At 39.8% G+C, this 18,350-nt stretch overlaps 1 protein-coding gene across 4 annotated transcripts in view; it reads right to left on the bottom strand.

Annotated features, from left to right (window-relative positions):
- Positions 1–18,132, bottom strand: part of LOC121948976 (rho GTPase-activating protein 20) — a 79,742-nt gene extending 61,610 nt beyond the window's left edge. The window contains exons 1-4 of one of the 4 annotated variants that reach the window (XM_088083614.1): positions 17,883–18,132; positions 16,148–16,393; positions 14,490–15,022; positions 14,105–14,401 (exon numbers count right to left, since the gene is read on the bottom strand). In XM_088083614.1, coding sequence (XP_087939740.1) covers positions 14,105–14,221 — 117 coding nt within the window. In that variant the 5' untranslated portion in view covers positions 14,222–14,401; positions 14,490–15,022; positions 16,148–16,393; positions 17,883–18,132. Of the gene's footprint in view, positions 1–14,104; positions 15,023–16,147; positions 16,394–17,882 lie in introns of all 4 variants that reach the window. The other 3 variants (XM_088083613.1, XM_088083612.1, XM_088083610.1) reach the window with 3 other exon arrangements.
- Positions 18,133–18,350: the final 218 nt, after the last annotated feature.

Here is an 18,350-nt window from a genome sequence, read left to right as displayed (position 1 = left end):
AGCGCCAAAAATAAACCAGGATCTGGACCAGAATTGCAATGTTGAACTTTTTCCATTTTCTGGCCACAATTAACCCGCTTTAATTTAAGAACACACGCACTTGAACCATGAACACAGGGTTACACACACACACTCACATAAACCCAATAATCACAAGCTAACTTACACACACTCACAATCACAAAAATGTGTTAGAAACACACACTCAGCTCCCTCCCTGCTGCCCGGGAACGCCTGTTGCTATTTTTAGATGCACCAGAAAACCTCTGTGGAGCCGAGAGTTAATGTAATCTTTTTTTTTGCTGCACATTCAGTCATGTGTCCTGTCAAAACACAGCGGCAGACAAACGTGCGGCAGTGGCCGAGGGCCAACTGTTGATAAAAGGACCTCTGGCCTAACGCACAACCGTCCTGCTGTGTCAACATCTGTGTGCATGTTTGAAAGTGTGGTGGGTTTTTGTATCATACATCATCCTCCTCATTATCAATGACACACTAATCTCACTCGGTGAAAATGTTTCCATGTTAAATTAGAAACAGTAGAGATTTTCCTGCTGGGTTTTTGTGCAGGTTAACTTTGAAAGTGGAGCAAATTGTCAGTAAGGCAGTGAGCAACTAAGGAGGAAATGACCCAAAAATAGCACGAAATTAGTAAAAAGTACAAGAAAAATACCTACAAATTTACTTTAATTGTGCCACAAAAATGTAAGTAACCAGCACTAATTAATCATCAAATGAGTAGGATATGTGTGTGTGACATGAGCAAAAAAAAAAAAAAAAAGCAAAAAACAATTAAAGTAAAAAACAAAAACAAACAAATGGATGCTTAAACAATATATAATAATAATAACAATAATAATAATAATAATAATAATAATAATAATAATAATAATAACAATAGTAATAATAATAATAATAATAATAATAATAATAATAATAATAATAATAATAATAATAACAATAATAATATAACAATAATACTATTTATCATTGTTATTATTATTATAAGAATCCTTTTCTAGATCTATTAATGTCTTTAAATTTGTGGGAATTTGTTTGCCTTTTTTTTTTTTTACCATGCTTTCAAAACAAAAAAAGAAAAATGAAACCAAACTGCACACTGAAATTGGTTCCAAGGTTTTTAGAAAAGAAAGGCATCTGAACGCAGTACAAGAAAATTTATGTTGATCCAGCTCTCAAAGGGTTAAGAAGCAGGAAATGAGATCCTGATATTTTCTTTTTTTGGCAAAAAAAAAAACCTTCTTTTTTTACACCGGTAAATGATTGCCGTGGTAAAGTGGGATTTATAGCATGTGTGTGTCTGTGTGTTCACAGGCCAAAGATGACTGAATGTGCGGAAACAAAACCACATTCTACAAACCACACACTCTGTTATACTCCATCAGTAATGCCAAAGTATGACTTTGAATACAGTTATCAGTTTTTAAACCTAGATTTACTTTACAGCCTGCAGTTGTTTGTTTTGAATACTGTTTACAGACAAGTGGAAGTGTGTAGTTTGTCTTTGTGGCGTTTTTTTTTACTTGTCACAAATCAGGGTGCAAAATATGCAAACAAAAGACCTAATGTGTAGGTAGCTTAATCATTAGTCATGTCAGTGATACCAGAAATATAGTAGTTGATACCAAAACCAATGAAAATCCATAATTCATGCTACCAAATTTGGTTAAAAAATAAATCAATAAATAAATTCTGATTTTTTAAAAATTAAATCAAATTAAATTTAATTAAAATAGATAGAAAAAAAATTAAATCCCATGTACTTAAACAAACACTCCTTTACTAAAAACGTGTCAATTTAACTTTATGATCTGCCTCAAACACAGAGTGTTTGTCTACGGCAGCCTGGAGGCCGTGGACAAGCTCACCCAAATATCAAACTGTTCACAGAAGTGGCTGCATAAGGCAGATTCTCTAACATGTAAATTTACAGTAAATTTAGGATGATTTTAATGAGGAAACTTAACAGGAAGTAACTTAAAGTAGGGTATTTTGCAACCAATATACCTGTGTGTGTGTGTGTGTGTGTGTGTGTGTGTGTGTGTGTGTGTGTTGCTTTGCAAAAGAACAAGAAAGACAGTTTGTGTGCGATTCTTTGAAGACGGTCATACAGAGGAGACTAATGGACAGTTATGTTTATGTCTTGGCAGCACGCCATAACAGGACAAAGGGACACACAGACACACAGACACACACACAGACACACACACAGACACACACACACACACACACACACACACTCAGAGGCAAATGTAAGCATTCACACAAGTCATTACAGCGTGTGTTGCCATAGCAGAGCTGCAGCTACTGTGGAGCAGAAAAAGTGGCATCGTTTAACGAGCCCAAGACTATAAATAGCTTAGATGAACCGAGCGACTTATCGTTTTTTTTCTGTTTTCATCTCCCTCTCGCTCGCTCAGAGTTTCTCTCCCTCCCTCTCTCTCATCAAATAGCCCCTCATCTCTCACCATCAACATGTGTAGAGCCACTATCTTCTCTCGCTCCGTCTCCAAATCTGAGAAACCTTATCTGCTGAGAAGTGCTCTGCAAGATAAACTTCACTTTTTTTGAATTCCTCCAAAAGTGGATCAAAGGAGCTATATGTGATTTGTGATGCATCTGTGATTTGCAGATTTACATTTTTAGGAAATCAGCATGGGTGACATATAGTACATAAGTGAAATAGGTTGGTGGTGAAATTGGTGTGGAGATTTAAAGTATGATAACTAGACCTAGAAACACACTTGTCAAATAAATAGCAATAAAGCATACAGAAATGTTTCTATTAATGCATTTTGCTGATTTAAACAAGTTTACAGATGCATATTTAATTATTTTTTGATTAATTGATGCTGGGCACATGTCCTATGTCTCTGATGCATTCAAATCAAAAACGTACTATCTTACTAACTAACTAACTACTGACAAACTTACTTCTGGCTCCTTTTAAAAGTCTGTGTGTATTCTTTTGTATCACTCTGTAACCTCTCTCTAAAATCTTAAGCTTTTGTGGGTTCCTGGATGCAGCGCAGACAGAGCTCTCCATTACTTTTTTTTTCTTTTTTCAGTAGTTTATCACTTGTGGGGTGAATAGTTGATCTGTTGACCCGTTCACAGCTGATAAGATTATCAATGTATGAGAGGAGCAGCTGTTTTGTAAGTGAAAGCAAACTTTTTGATCCAGCAGAATGAACGGCTAGGTTTTTACTTTCAATATGCTTCACCTTTTACTGCACTATGTCTGTCCAAGTGTGCTATAAAAAACCCAATGGTATATATAATCCAAGAGCGCTCCTAATGAACAGTCCAGCTCCAAAAATGTATTTGTGGCGGCGCATGTTTTAAATGTGATGGCTCGCCACAAAATGAATGTGTTGGAAAACCTGCATCTGATCGACTTGATATTGGGTGGATGATTTTGGCACTCCTCTCCATACAAATCTCAGGATGTGAGATTTGTATGATGTTTTGCACATAGATTGTATGTAAAGATACATGCACAGTTACTTGGTTTCAGCTCTTGGATTTTATAAATTTTATACATTACCAACATACATGAACATAAGCGTAATTAAAACCATATAACAAACACAACACATCAAAAATGAGTGTCAACCCATTGACACCACTTTGCAGCTTCGACAGAAATGAAAGAGAAAGACGGAAAAAAATGACTGCAAAGTGGGGAAACAGAGAGGTTTATCTTGGAGAGAAACAAGATGTTGAGACTCAATTGATAGGTTTTAATGCAGTCTGTAATCTGCTATAAAATCTGGAGAAGAGTCATTTCTTTCCACGAAGGCTACAGCTTATACTCCCTGCAGCCTGCCGCAATACACTGGCTGCACTGGGAAGCTGTGAGGCGGTGTGGAAGGACTTAAGCTGGATAAATGCACGGTCCACACACACCTTCCACTCAACAAAGAAAACATTCATCTATTTATTCCCTTTTGTCTGTTTCTGCAGCAACCTTTGCAGCACAGCTCTTTGCAAAAAGCTGTCAGTGTTATCTAAAGCCTTCCTGTCAGCAGAACAATTAACCACGAGATTTATCTACAGGTTCTAACCATCAGCCATAACTCATATCAGCTGCCACTGTTCTGTGTCTCAGAATCATCGGGACGGTGACATTTTGAAGTGTGCCAAGGAGATAGAGCTGGTATCTGTCTGATCGAGACACAGAGTGCATCTGGTGGTGGCCACTGGGTTTAATCAAACCAATATTTGGAACAGGAAGCTATGTGTGTTATCAGAAAGCATGCAAAATTCATCTTCAAACTAAAGTGCTGCCCTTTAGCAACTGTACATGCATGATGATGAGTTTGTAGAGCGTTGTCCTATAATGAACCCGTAGACATTTGACCAGCAATCCAAAAACAGCATCTACTGTGAGCCGTGATAGATCACCTTTCTAAATACTGGACCAATAATACACGTATCATTTGCTCTCTGGGCTGGAAAATGAGATCAGAAAGCCAGAATTTTCAAGCCTACTTGCCAGGCAATCATTACAAAAGTAGTATTGATTTAAAGGGAAAAAACAGCTTCACACAATGGCTCCTCAAAAGTTTTCCGATACTGAACGTTACACATCGGCTGCAGCTGCTTTACCTCCACATATTACCACTTAAACACAGTTTTTGCAGCTGATTGTCTTATAAACATTGCAATTCTGTCCAATTTGTCATGTTTACAGGAAAAACATCAAAGTGTGTACACTCTCATGCACAGTGCAGTAATGGGGAAATGTCAAAAAGTTTCCAAAACCTTATTGCTGTGTTGTCTGAGAGCGTTTGACCTCAACCTTTCACTGCTATAAAAATTTTTTTTCCTGCAACATCCTGCCACATTTTCCTGCGCACAATAAAAAATATCACCATCCACTGTTCCCTCTCTTTTTTCCACTGCTCCTTGTTTTCTCTGTTGTAATGCATCCCTGAGATTTCCTATGCCAGATCACGTAAAGGCTTATGGATGAATCACTCTCTCCAAAGACAAGTCACCAGAAGAAAATGTTGACATCGTACCTTTCTGCAAACCATCAATACATAAACATTTATACAGTGATGTAGCACATGAGCTCAATATGTCATCTGAATGATGGTGGAAGGCATGTCACCCTGGAAAGACACCTGAAAGGCTGCTTTTAGCAAGCTGTCGTGCATTTTCTGCAGGGATAGTGCCGCAAACAGCTGGTTATTTTTTATCAAGAGATTGCTGCCTTCTCTAGCAGATCTTTAGTCACCAAACCTAGATGATGTCATTTTTACTTAGACACTGATCCATTTTCTACCAGGATACTGCCATAAACAGCGGTTATTTTTTACTGAGATTGCTGCATTTTCTGCCAGGATATCGGCAAAAAAACGCTCCTTTTAGAATAGCTATCACTGCATTTTCTCCCAAAATAGTGCCAAGAACAGCAGTTGTTTTTACCAAGACATTGCTGCCTTTAGCAACCCATCACTGCATTTTTTGCCAGGATAGTGCTATGAAAAACCTTTTTTGTTTTTAAATCAAGCCATCGCGTAATTTCCTGCCAAACTAGTGGCACGATAATTGGTTGTTTTTACCAAGACATCTGACAAGACAGTCTGTTTTTTTACAGAGACATCGCTGTGTTTGGAGCTGGGATAGTGCTAGAAAAAGGGTTGTCTTTACAAAGCCATCGCTGTGTCTTTCATCAGTTTAGCACTTGAAAAGCAGTTGTCTTTACTGAGTCATTGCTGCATTTTTTACAGATAGTGTAACGGGATGTGGTTGTTTTTACAGAGATATAACTGCATTTCCTGACAGGATAATCCAAATAAAGGCAGTAATTTTTTACCAAGACAAAGCTTTATTGCCCTCTGGGATAGTGCCACCAAAAGCACACGTTTTAAGCCAAAACATGATTTTCCAACCATAACCTATTTGGCACATCACTTCCATCTCTTTGCCTTCAGTAGATTCTTTTCTACTTCCCATTGGGAAAACTCACAAAAAACTGTATGGATGTATTGTTTTTATCTCCACTGTGACCAGCAATGCTCTCAGGTTTCATGCACTATGCTCATACTGTATATGACTTCAAACAGCACAGATGAAAATAGACCCGTGCATGTTTTTACACTGGGTTACCCTCAGAAACCCATAATAATAACCCAACCTAATGACCAAATTACTTCACGGATGGCTTAGGAGACACACACACACACACACACACACACTGCAACAACAAAGCAAAAGCCCAATCTCGTCTTCCATCTTCTCGAACTCTCTGGAAACAATCTGAGCGAGCTCATCTGCTGCAGAGCTCCAAGAGTCTCTCTCTCTGTGAAGGTCAACCGCTGATAAGACAACGAGTGTGTTTTTAGGTGTTGCTATAGAAACACAGTGTTTTTTGTCCACATGTGCATGCGCCTTAATCACGACCTTGTCTTTAGCATCACTGATTCTTACATAAGACACACGACAGGACCTAAGCAGAAAGGATTGCAGTCATTTATGTCATAACTGTCACCAAAAATGACTAAATTGGCAGCTTTGTTTCAGTACTACTAAGTACTGTCTTATTTGGGTCAATACTTTAAAAGGTATTGAGTACGGATCCCCAGCCCTATTAAGCCTCAACCCACTGCACAAAAAATCTGCTGACACCTAAACGAGTACGATCGGCATTCACACCTGGGTCAGATGACTCTGCAGTAGATTCAGGTTTTTATCACTTCTGGCTCCGATGCGCATTGATGGGAATACAACACACGGATGAACACGGTAATTTCAGCTCCTTAACCAGCGAGATAAAATGATACGCTGACATTGATTACCATCCATCTTCTTCTAAGCTAAAACATTATTCCAATTTAGTCTGCACCCAGTTTGAAAGGGACTAATTAAGTAAGAGATACATAAACAGAGGAAACCATTGAAAAGTTTTCAAAGACTTCTGTTCCAGCTGTTACCGTCTACCTTTTCTCCTGCCTGTCTGTGATGTCACACTGACACACCAAAAAAACAACCCACACACGCAAAAGGGGACAGAAAGGCAGACTTGTTTGCTGCAGTGGTGTGTTCACAGGTAGTTGGAATGCAGTCTATCACCTATATTTAGTAGGTTTACCCGTGCTTGAAAAACCAGCAGCACACGCTCATTTTGGTGGGAAAGCGGTTAGTTACTATAGATCTACTGGTCCATCTGTGTACCCACATCTTCTGTAATGTAAATAAAGGTGCAGTCCTTCTGTTTTGGTCAGGCTGTCCTCAGTTAATTTGTAGGCGCACAGCAGAGGGAGCTACCTCTCTCACTTTAAAAGTTATTGGAGGTGCAGCCAAGGCCTGCCAGAAGCCATCTCATCAAAAACTTTATCCCTCTTTCTCCTTGTTTCCTGTCCTTTCTACCTTTCATCCTTCCCTCCCTCCCTAACTACCAACCCTTTTCTCCGCCTCCTCTCTCTTCCCCATTTTCTTTCACCTCCTCTCCTCCTTCTGCTCTCTAACCTGGGAACACAGGGTCAGTGGGACATAATCCCTCCTTTTACAGCTGGCCTAATACCTCCTGCCGCCACCCTGACGTCTCAGACTTCACAACCTTCCGTGTCACGACCGCCGTCTGAAGCCGAGGAGACGTAATGCAGCCTGACATTGAATCCCTCGCTCTCGCTGTCTTTGGAAGAAACAAAGCTCTGATGATGACATGCAAGGAGGCCTCGCCGAGCCTTAATGGCCACCCATGAGGAGGGAGAGAAGCTGAGAGAAATTCCAGTGAAAAATACCAGTTGATCAGGAAACAGAGTCCTGGATCTGAACTGGGTCCTCAATGGTATAAAACCAGTGGGCTCCTCTTTGATCCCAGTGGGAAAATTCACAAGAGCCACAGTAAACACCAGAGATTTTCAAGTCTTGTCAAAGCAAGTCCAAGTTAACTCTGAAATAAAGTTTCAAGCCCTTAAATCCAAGTCAAGTCTTATGTCTTTGAAATGCAAATCTGCAATGGCAAGTCTCAGTTAGACTGAAAGACTTTTCAAAAAAAGTAATGGGCAAGTTTTAAGTCTTCGAGAGCAAGTCCAAGACGAGTCAAATACAAGTCCAAGTCTTGTTGAAACAAGTTTATCGAGTTCTTGGAAAACCCAGGCAAGTGTCAAATCAACGTGAGTCAAGTCTTCATCTTTGAAGAGCAAGTTTAATTCTTCAATGGCAAGTCTAAGAGCAAGTCTTACCAAAATAAGACTCAACTCAGGTCTTTTGTTCTATAGTTCTTATGGGCCACATATGTCTAAAATCATCAAGGGAAGGTCCAAGACAAGTTAAGCAAGAGAAGTCCAAGTCAAGTCTTATGTCTTGTAGAAAGATGTCTCAAATGACATTACAGTCCTGAGTAATCTCAGTCAAGTCTCAAATCAAAGATGACAGGTCTAAGTCCTAAGTCTTTGAATAGCAAGTCTCAAGTCCTTAAAGAAGTATTTTAATGCTGGAGAGATGGTCTTTTCATATAACTATACTGTCATTGCAGTAGAAAGACCAAACTCTTTTAAAATTGGTGCTCCATGACCAGAGAAAAAGGACAGCAAGCCCAAAATATTCAATGGAAAATCCAAGTCAAATCTTAAGTCTTTGAGGGTAAATCCAATTTAAGTCTAAAGACTTTTCAAAACAGGTCTCAGTTTAAGTCTTCAAATGCAAGTCCAATACAAGTCTTTTGTCTTGAGAAAGCAAGCCTCAATTCAAATCTTAAGTCAAGTCAAGACAAGTCAAATGCAAGTCTTTATGACCAAATTAAAAGCCAACTGCAAGTCTTCCATGTTTCTGGAGGCTGATGATGACACAGGGTATGCAAGCTCAAGTGTTCAGGGAGTCAAGTCTTCAAGTTACCTGTCAAGTCTCAAGTGCTTATTTTTGTGACTTGAGTTGGGATGTTACACGGCAATGGTTCTTGCATGAAACGTCAAACTTTTGTTGCAATTTGGCCTTTCCTTCAAACGACAACCGGATTTTTGGGGGCCTGACAAACTTTTCAAACTGGGAACCACGGTGTAATCTTTTGACAACACAATCACTGCTTTTGCTGTATAAATTTGCCTATCATGTGAGAACGGTGACATCACGGCCGCATTTCACACATGCATGTGATGGTGTTCTTCAACGGTGTGTCTTTGCAAAGTTACACCGCCAGCTACTTGCCCGGCATGAGTACTACAGCATTTTTAGTTGTCTTTGCGGATCCTTGTACACAAGGATTGTTCTCACAGTATTTTCATATGAATGCAGATTTTTTTTTAAAACACAAATGAAAGACTTTACCACTTTTAGAAGTGACATGGCCTCAGATCTAAAGTCTGCAGCTCAGATTAACACACTTCCACCCTGAAACTTTCAACTCACACTACAGCATTCACGCTAAAAACACTGAGACCCTGGATCAAACACATTCACACCTTTTTCCCAATTAGAGAGCCAAGCTTTAGCTCTGGAAGATCTGACTTAAGTTTTCAATTTGTGGGGTCTTGAGAAGACTTTGGTGGGACACACAGAGGAAATAAAGCACCAAATCCTCAGAGGAATCTCTTTCTTTCTCTCTCTCTCACACTCACACACACACACACACACACACACACACACACACACACACACACACACACACATACTGTACATGCATCACATCAGTCACGTGAGAACAATCACATACCTTCATATAGCATGATTGTTAACCTCCTGAACCCTCTCATACACACACACACACACACACACACACACACACACACACACACACAAACACACACACATACAGGGCTGAATATATACACAGGCACCATACATGTCTAAATACATATACAGTGCATCAGTATGGCTTGATCTGTTATGACTTTGGGGCAGTAATAATATACCTGGAAGAGTCAGAAGATAACTTTAATGATACGCTGAGCTTCATGGCTTCTGAACTTCAAACTCTCCGTGTGTGTGCACATGTTGATGGCTGTATTACTGATGTAGCATCAGACACGAGGCTCATAGTATCACTGGGCTGTGTTGAACACAAACAGACCGTCATTCTCCACACACACACACACACACACACACACACACACACACACACACACACACACACACACACACACACACACACACACACACACACACACACACACACACTGACCTCTGAATCACACAATCTTCTTCATGGTTTTCATCCTCTACCTCCTCTAATACTTTGATGTTTTGAAGGAAGTAAGACTTCACGTGTTGGCAAGTTGCACATCGTGTATTCTTTAGCATTTTGCTCACCATTTTTAATACATGCTGCATTACTTGAGATTTCAAATGTATTTTAATGGTAATGTAATTTAATGGTCCTGGCAGCGATTGGTTGAATCATTTCCACACACTGCTGAAATAAATCAGTAAACTCCTGAAGCTTTTCAGAGTTTTCTAATCCCAACTATGTCTCCTATAAACACAGCAAAAACTTCACTTATAAATAAAGCTGTGATTCAGGATTAGGCACAAGAACCACTTGCTTACGGTAAGAAAGAGATTATATTTTGGCTTAAAATACCTGGTTTAGGAGACACAATCCTGGCTGGAAAAGCAGCTATGTCTTGGTAAAAAACACTTTTTGTGCCTAAAAGGCTGCTGGAAACACTGCAATGACTGGTTACAAACAGCTGGTTTTGTCTTTTGTTGGTTTCGAACAGATATCTGTGGCTTGGTACGCATCTTGCCTACTTCTCCTGCCACCCACCATCCCCTCCACCTCCCAATGACAAAGATACGTCGCTCATATACTACGTCACTTTAGAAACGTTGATATTACACATGTGGTCTGTAGAAACAATGTCAACTATGTTTTCTAATGACTGGGCTCAAAAACCATTTGTATACTGCAAAACTGCATTCATAAAATTGCTGTAAAATAAATCACTGCCCGGATTACAATCAGAGCTGTTTGTTTGAGTTAATGAAACACTACATTTAAGTGGTCGGGGTGCATGGCAGACATATAAAGTGCAGGACTGTGACACCAAAACCCTGGGTTCGTGTCTAGACTCCTGTCTGTGGTTTAGGCAACAAAAGCTCTTTGAGTAAGGTCAAGGACTGATTACTAAAAAGTGGATACTGTAGCGCAAAAAGGGATAAAAATGAAATATGTTGTCAGTTTTGTTGATACATTTAATATCAAACTTTTTGTGGCTTTTCTAAATGTTAATTAGCCACATTTTCTCATTATGCAGCCCCTCTGCGTGTGATAACAAAACCAAAGGTAACTTTTAGTGTCTTTATGAGACATATTAGGCTTTCAACTAACTCCGCGGTAACTCACGCTGAGAGCAGGTGACGTAGTATAAAAAGCTAGAAAGTCCACATGGGGCAGGATGGAGGATGGGTAAAACAAAAGCAGACTTGCAGGAGTGCACTGTGAAACCAAAAGGGAATTTTGTTGTGATGTCATGTCATGTCATTCATGCACCTGTATTCCATGTAAAACCAAAACTGTTTTATAGACAGTCTCACAAGGTAGAAGGTGAAATATTGCTTTACCTGCATCTACATAGTCTACATCTATGCATATTTTTTTTTTGCATATTAACTACTTGATTTTACATTTGCATTACAAAATCTATTATTTGTATTATCTGTTAACTAATAACAGTGCTTCCAGCTGCAGGGGGACATACTGTACAGCAGCAATCACTCAGCCAGGTTTCTGAACAAAGAGCCGGCGGTCTGACTCCACACAAAAACAGCATTCCTCTGTCCAGTCTGTGGGCCACCTCATGTGACGCCACCTGACTTCCTACTGTACACACTGTCTCACACGTGCACCCCTGTAACCATGAACCCACATTTTACATGTGTTTGCACATATCACAACCAGAGATCAACAAACTGACCATTTATAAACTGCATGGCAATGAAATGAAGTGTAGATCTGGTATCTACTGTATCTACCATTTATCCAGGGAAGAAAAGGTCCTGTAAATCAGGTTAAAGAACGTCATGCAGTCAGATAACTGTGCTTTTTTAAGTTGATAAATATTTATATCAGAGGTAGAAAGCATGCAAACCATCCACCTTGGAAGTATTCCACTCATAAATAACATTTAAATGCAGTGATAAAACATTTGGCCACCTTTTCTATCTAAAGGGATTCAAAATTTGACAAATGCAATAAAGTTGGACGGCTGCCTCGATGGTCTGAGTGATGTGTCGTTTATCTGCTGCTAGAGCTGATCATAAACAGGCCTCTTTCTATGTAGCTGACCTTAATTCAGTATCTCTTCCACACTTGGCAAAAACGTGCCTGAAACTACATCAGATTCCACTTCATTTTAATGTTGACTCCTCCGCACAATAGTGACAATTCAACCTGTTCAGTTTTCTGCATCTTTCTATGCAGAGTTTTGTACTGACTGTCAACAGCTTAACACATGCTATAGAGGATACAAATAGAGGATGCTCCTCTATTTGTATCCAAAACAATGTTTCTGTAAGAACCTCTGAGCCCCTGAGGACAACATTACAAATACAAAAGCAAGAGGACCTTAAACTCAGCTGCAATGGTCTGTTACATAAACGATTAAACAAAGAGTCGTGTTTATTGTTAATGCCAAAAACAATAATATGAGAACAATGTCCTTAGTGCCCAGAGGTATTTGCTTTAAATGGATGGTAAATGGACCTGCACTTTTCTAACCCCTTTCTAGTCTCCCGATCAATCAAAGTGTTTTTACACATCAACATTAAAAGCATTTCTGCATGTATTTTGCAAAAGATGCACAGATTTTACAAGTATCTATTATCTTAAATGGTTTAAAAAAACAGTGCATATAGTTAATATAAAGATTCGATAACGGAGCATGCTCCCAGACCTCCCTGATTTTGTCTTAGCCCCAAATGTTTACATGTGGCTCTGCTCCTGCTTTCCTCCAACACAGAAGTAGATGTGTATTTATTGTATACCTCATGCAGCATTAAAAGGTGTCATTCAACACATAAACTATTTCCTCTAAACCAACAGCACAAAACCGGTGCAAGACTTTGAGGTCATTAACCCAGAGAAACAGCCATGGGAACAACCATGAGGTTTAGCTGCGTCCACTGCTGAGCATCTGGCAACAACGGCTCAGACCCCCAAACAGCTCAGCTCTTTGCAATCACATACAAATCTCTTTTGGTCTGCTGGCTCTAACAGAGGCACAGAGAAGTGGTTGTAATAACGGTTGAACTTATCCCACTAAATACCACTGACATTATGTGTACTTTATTGTATTGTGGAGATTTGTATCAGCATAAAAACACACACGGTTATGAAACAAAGCTTAAGCACTTTTTTCAAAAAGCTGCAGTCCACACTGTACTATGTTGAGTTGTGTAATGCATAACAGTGGCACCCAGTTCATGCACTGCATTTGATTTTTTTTACCAGCAATTTTGCATATATTTGCCATTTTCTAATATAAACATGTACTGTTATTAATATTAGATTTATTTTAGGCATATTATGCAGCCCTTCATATCATCAACACAATTTGTTACAATAACATACTCAAAAGTCTGTCAATCATCACTGAACATTAGTGAAGTGGGAAAAAAGCATAAGAGTTCATTTATCATATGAATGATTAATGTTGAAAATTCAAATCAAATTTTTGGTAGCTTTTGGTATCGCCATACTCAGCATAATGCAAAATATTAATATTGCAATAATAATGCATTAAGGGGCCCCTGGTGACTCCTAACCCTATTAAATACACTCACTGACCTGCTAATACACGCCATCACACATCATTAAAAAATTTCCACAGTGGGCTCTGATGGGAAATTCCCTGATTTTCCACAATTTATTCATTAATTTCATCTGTCTGAGTCAGAAATAGATGCTATTTCATTCCTGGTTTGGCCAATTTTCCACTCTAAGATGCAACAAGTGTGTGCAACTAGTTAGAAAACACATTCTGCCCTATTCTTGTGAAGTGATGTGTGAAATTCTCTCATTTTCTCTGACTTCCTGCACAAAATACACACTACCCAGACTTGTCACAATTCCATGAAACTCCAGAAACACTAACAATAACTTCATAAAAAGGAAAAGAGCGATTGCACTTACCTTGATGCTGTCAAACTCCACACAGCTCCCGGCCCGGCTCCTGGCAGGGTCCACTCGCTCGTCCTCCATCCCCACTAACATCTCCATGTCCGAGAACCTCTGCCCTCCTGCTGGCATTGTGCACGATTGCGTGTCTGTCTGTGTGACAGTCAGATGTCTGACAGCCTCAGTTTGATGCTCTTGATTTGCCTCCCTTTTTAGTTTTAGTGTCTTCCTTCCTTTCTGCGTATATCCGTCTTCTCCTTCTGGTCTTCCTTTCAGGTCTCAGGTTCAGAAACTTCCTTCACTCCTTCACACCTGCAGTTATGTCGATCCATTGAGAGAAAATACCAAGTTCATTAAGCCATTAACTTTCCACTAACAAGCTGACTCTCCACTTGCTCACCCTCTCTGCTGCTGCCTCTCTGGCTGGTAAGGTGTTTGGTCCTGTCCAGTAGGTCATCCTCACCCCCTCCCACTCCCCAGTCATTCCACGCCCGGACAAGCCCGTCTGGTCCCATTGGCTAGTCAGGTGGAAGAGGGCAAACAGGGGGAGGCGCTGAGGCCGACAGGAGGAGGAGGAGGAGGAGGAGGTGTAGGGTAAATGGCTGAAGGGGGGCTGATGGCGTCCTCCAAACTGTCACACAGGAGAAGAAGGAGGGAGATCAATATCTGTGATGGGTGATGTGGAGATAGAGGGTGATTATCAGTTTGCACAGACACCTCTCTGTTTGACAATCCTCAGAATTTCGTTTTTCTTTCCAAATAATGTTGATAATCACCTCCTCCTCTTTCCTACTGCCGAGGGTTGAGGGGTCAAAAAGAGAGGCAGGAGATGCAGCAGCAACAGCGGATCACCATAAGCTTCTTCCTGGACTAAACAGAACAATGGGGATCCAAGCGAGAGAGGGGGATCCTTGTCGCTTTAAAGACGTCAAACTGGGAGGAAACGAAAAAACAAAAACGAGAGAAAGAGAGGAACAACCAAAATCAGCAAGCAAGCCAGACAAACTGAGATCAGTGATAAAACAAACAGTGGTCTGTCTGTGTGTGTGCATGTGTGTGTGCATGTGTGTGTGTATGTGTGTGTGTGTGCATGTGTGTGTGTGCGTGTCAGTGTCACCCAGTGCCCCTCACGCAGACAGACACTGTACCACACTGCTGTTGTTCCCCTCCTCCCACTGCTGTCCCACTAGCCTTTGCTATTCAAATGCACTGTGCTGCTGTGAGAATAGGCGACATTGTTTTGAGACACACACACACAAACACACACAAACAGTAAAAACACAGACACACACACAAGAAAAAGTTTAAATGAGGTGAGGTTGTCTGTATGTATGTATGTATGTATGTATGTATGTATGTTTGCATCCACTGTGTTCCCTAGTTTCCTGTATCACAATGTTGGGTTACTGCTGCATTTAGATGCATAAATACATTTATTGTTGACACGTATATAAACTGTATATATGTGTGTGTGTGTGTGTGTGTGTGTGTGTGTGTGTGTGTGTGTGTGTGAGTGTGTCTGTGTGTCTGTGCATTTGTTCTGTCTTTTTGGGGAACAAACTGAGTTTAAGACACTGTCAGAAAGTAAACACATCTCAGAGTTAAGACTTTGTTTTTTGGGGTTCAGATTACATTAAGGTTTAGTTTAATAAAGATTGTTACTATAAGAAAAGATGAAGTGAAGACTGTCAAAGATGAGATTCGGGTTAAGGTGGGAGTTTGCTCCAAAAAAATTACAACACATCTTTGACCATATGACATGTCGTCTGAGCAGTTTTGAAGTGTTTGTAGCTTATCAGAACTGCCACACTTCAACATACAACCAGTCCTTCTAATGTCATACAGGTTGCCTTTACTGTCTTCTTTCACATTAGTCATTATGTGGCTTAGTGGGCTTAAATATTAAGGAATATTAGCAGTTTGATATGATTAATATAATTTGTGTGTTAAAATATTTCTCATCTTAGTTTTTTGGGGGTTCTTTGCATGTGTCTGTGAGTCCGCTGAGTTCATCATATGACTGACATGGACTACCAAAGTCGCTGCGATGCATCATACCTTTGCAAAGCAGCCTGTGTATGTCAGAGCAGGATCCCCATCATCCTTCAGCCGTGGTTACAGCAAAGCTTTTGGTGCATGGTAACCAAAACACAAAGAGGCCAGACATGAAGAAGATCTTTCCAGCTCTTCTGGGAGCTGAGGACATGAGATACTGTTGCTGGTGGACGCACAGTTGAAGGGATTATAGCCTCCAGTCTGAGATGGTTTTAATGGCTTCAGTCACCTCTGAGGGGGGAAGAAACTCTGGAGAAAGAGAGACGGGATAAACAACATGACAAACCATAACAGTCGCAGAATGAAATCCAGAGCAGGTGAGGGATTAACAGGATTCAGTTTCAGTCTCATTCCTGTGTGACTTTCATCCTTCAATCAACAGACCCCGAGCAGTGTTTGCTAGCTGATCCTCGCGGCCAAAAATGGAAGTGACTAAACTTCTATAAGGTCTGTGTGCAATTCAGCACTCGTCTGACTTCATGTTGGAGCAAACGCTCACCACAAGAGGAAGTTTCATTTGATTGGTTGAAAGGTCGAGACAATAGCCATTGTTGAAACTGATTCCTAAACCACCACTATCAAACACTTGACAATATCCACAACATATAATATAATACGGACAGTCAGGTTTGGATCAAGTGTTGCCATGGAGCAGGTTAAGCACATACACGGTGATTATGTATAAATATGTATATCCTGTATATATATAAACTGTATGTGTATATATGTGTGTGTGTGTGCGCGCATGTTAGGGTATACATGATGGATGGGAGGATATATGTATGAATATGTATGTATATATGTCTACATAGATGGATGTGTATATATGTGGATTCATATGTATGTATATATGTGTAAGTGTGTATATGGATGCAGTGTTGGAAATGAACTGTTTTGTTCAGCAGTGAAGCAAATCTAGCAGCCACTTGCATATTTTACCAGCGTTTGGCTGGTGCTAATTTCCAATACTGTATGGATGTGTATATGTTATACATGCATACATGAATAAATAAATATAAATAATTATTACTGGTTAAGTGCAGTAAAGTTTACTTTAAACTGACTCCACTAACACACATCAGGCAGCACATGAGATAAGTTAACCTGCAGGGCTTTCATTTAGGGGCGTAAATCACTACTTTAAGACACTGTATCAATTCTTTGGACAACAATATGATATTTGGAGATATCACAACACCCACCACTGTACAATGTCGATTCAAGGGCCTGTGATTGATGTGAAACGATATTAATATGATCATTTATCTGTTACAGAAGAAGCTGCAATCCTTTTCTCGCCCTTTGCTTTTGGGCATAAAAGATAAAAACAACAAACACATAATTGCATACATAACACATAAGTGTGCAGTTAAGTTTAATTAAAAAATGACTCCATTTGCACACATCAAACAGCACAGGAGACAAGTTAACCTGCAGAGCTCTCTGGGAAATGTTTTCATTTTGAACCCAAATCAATATCTTTTTCCTGAAACTTCAGGGCTAACTGGCTCAATGCCCCAAAGTCAAACTTCTGCCAACTGCAATAAAACATTATTTAACAACTACGCAATTGAACAGAAGTTTAAAATGTGAATAAAACTGTTAAAGTTCACAGATAAAATAGTTGTTTTTTGCTCGTCACGCAGTGTTAGCTTAAGCCCTTTTACGTATTAGCCTAGCAGCTAGCGCAGTTTAGCTTCGCAATTTAAATGTATTATTTCTACTTTTTCTTACTCACCGCCGGTTAAAGTCACGTCATCTCCCGACAGAGAAGAAAATTTCAGCTCGTTGAAGCGATATTTCAGTCTAACATTACTGAAACAGAGCAGCTAATGTTGTTGTGTTGCAGCAGGAAGCTAGCAGGGGGAAACGCCGTCCAGGCAGGTAAATCCTCATTAATCCCTCGACGTCATTGTTTACGTATGGCACGTGCTCTGTCTGTTGATTATTATTTAATCTGAATCCAAAATATTTCCACATTGCTGATTTATCCCATAGTAAATAACTTTATCCTCATCGTCTTTCTCTCCGCTGTTTGCCATCATCTTCCTGCAGCTGTTTGATGGTGACACAGAATTTCAAAATAAAAGCATATCCTAACATGATATAGATTTTTCCCCCTGTATTTATTATTTTTTATTTGTTTTGTTTGTTTTTAGGGTTTCTGTTTGTTTGTTTGTTTTCATAGAATTTTCTGCATTGGACA

Source organism: Plectropomus leopardus, chromosome 10 (genome assembly GCF_026936395.1).
Source record: "Plectropomus leopardus strain MGB_pleo_1.0 chromosome 10, ASM2693639v1, whole genome shotgun sequence".
NCBI lineage: Eukaryota > Metazoa > Chordata > Actinopteri > Perciformes > Serranidae > Plectropomus > Plectropomus leopardus.
Note: the sequence above shows the minus strand (reverse complement) of the source record. Positions and strands in the feature narration are given on the sequence as shown.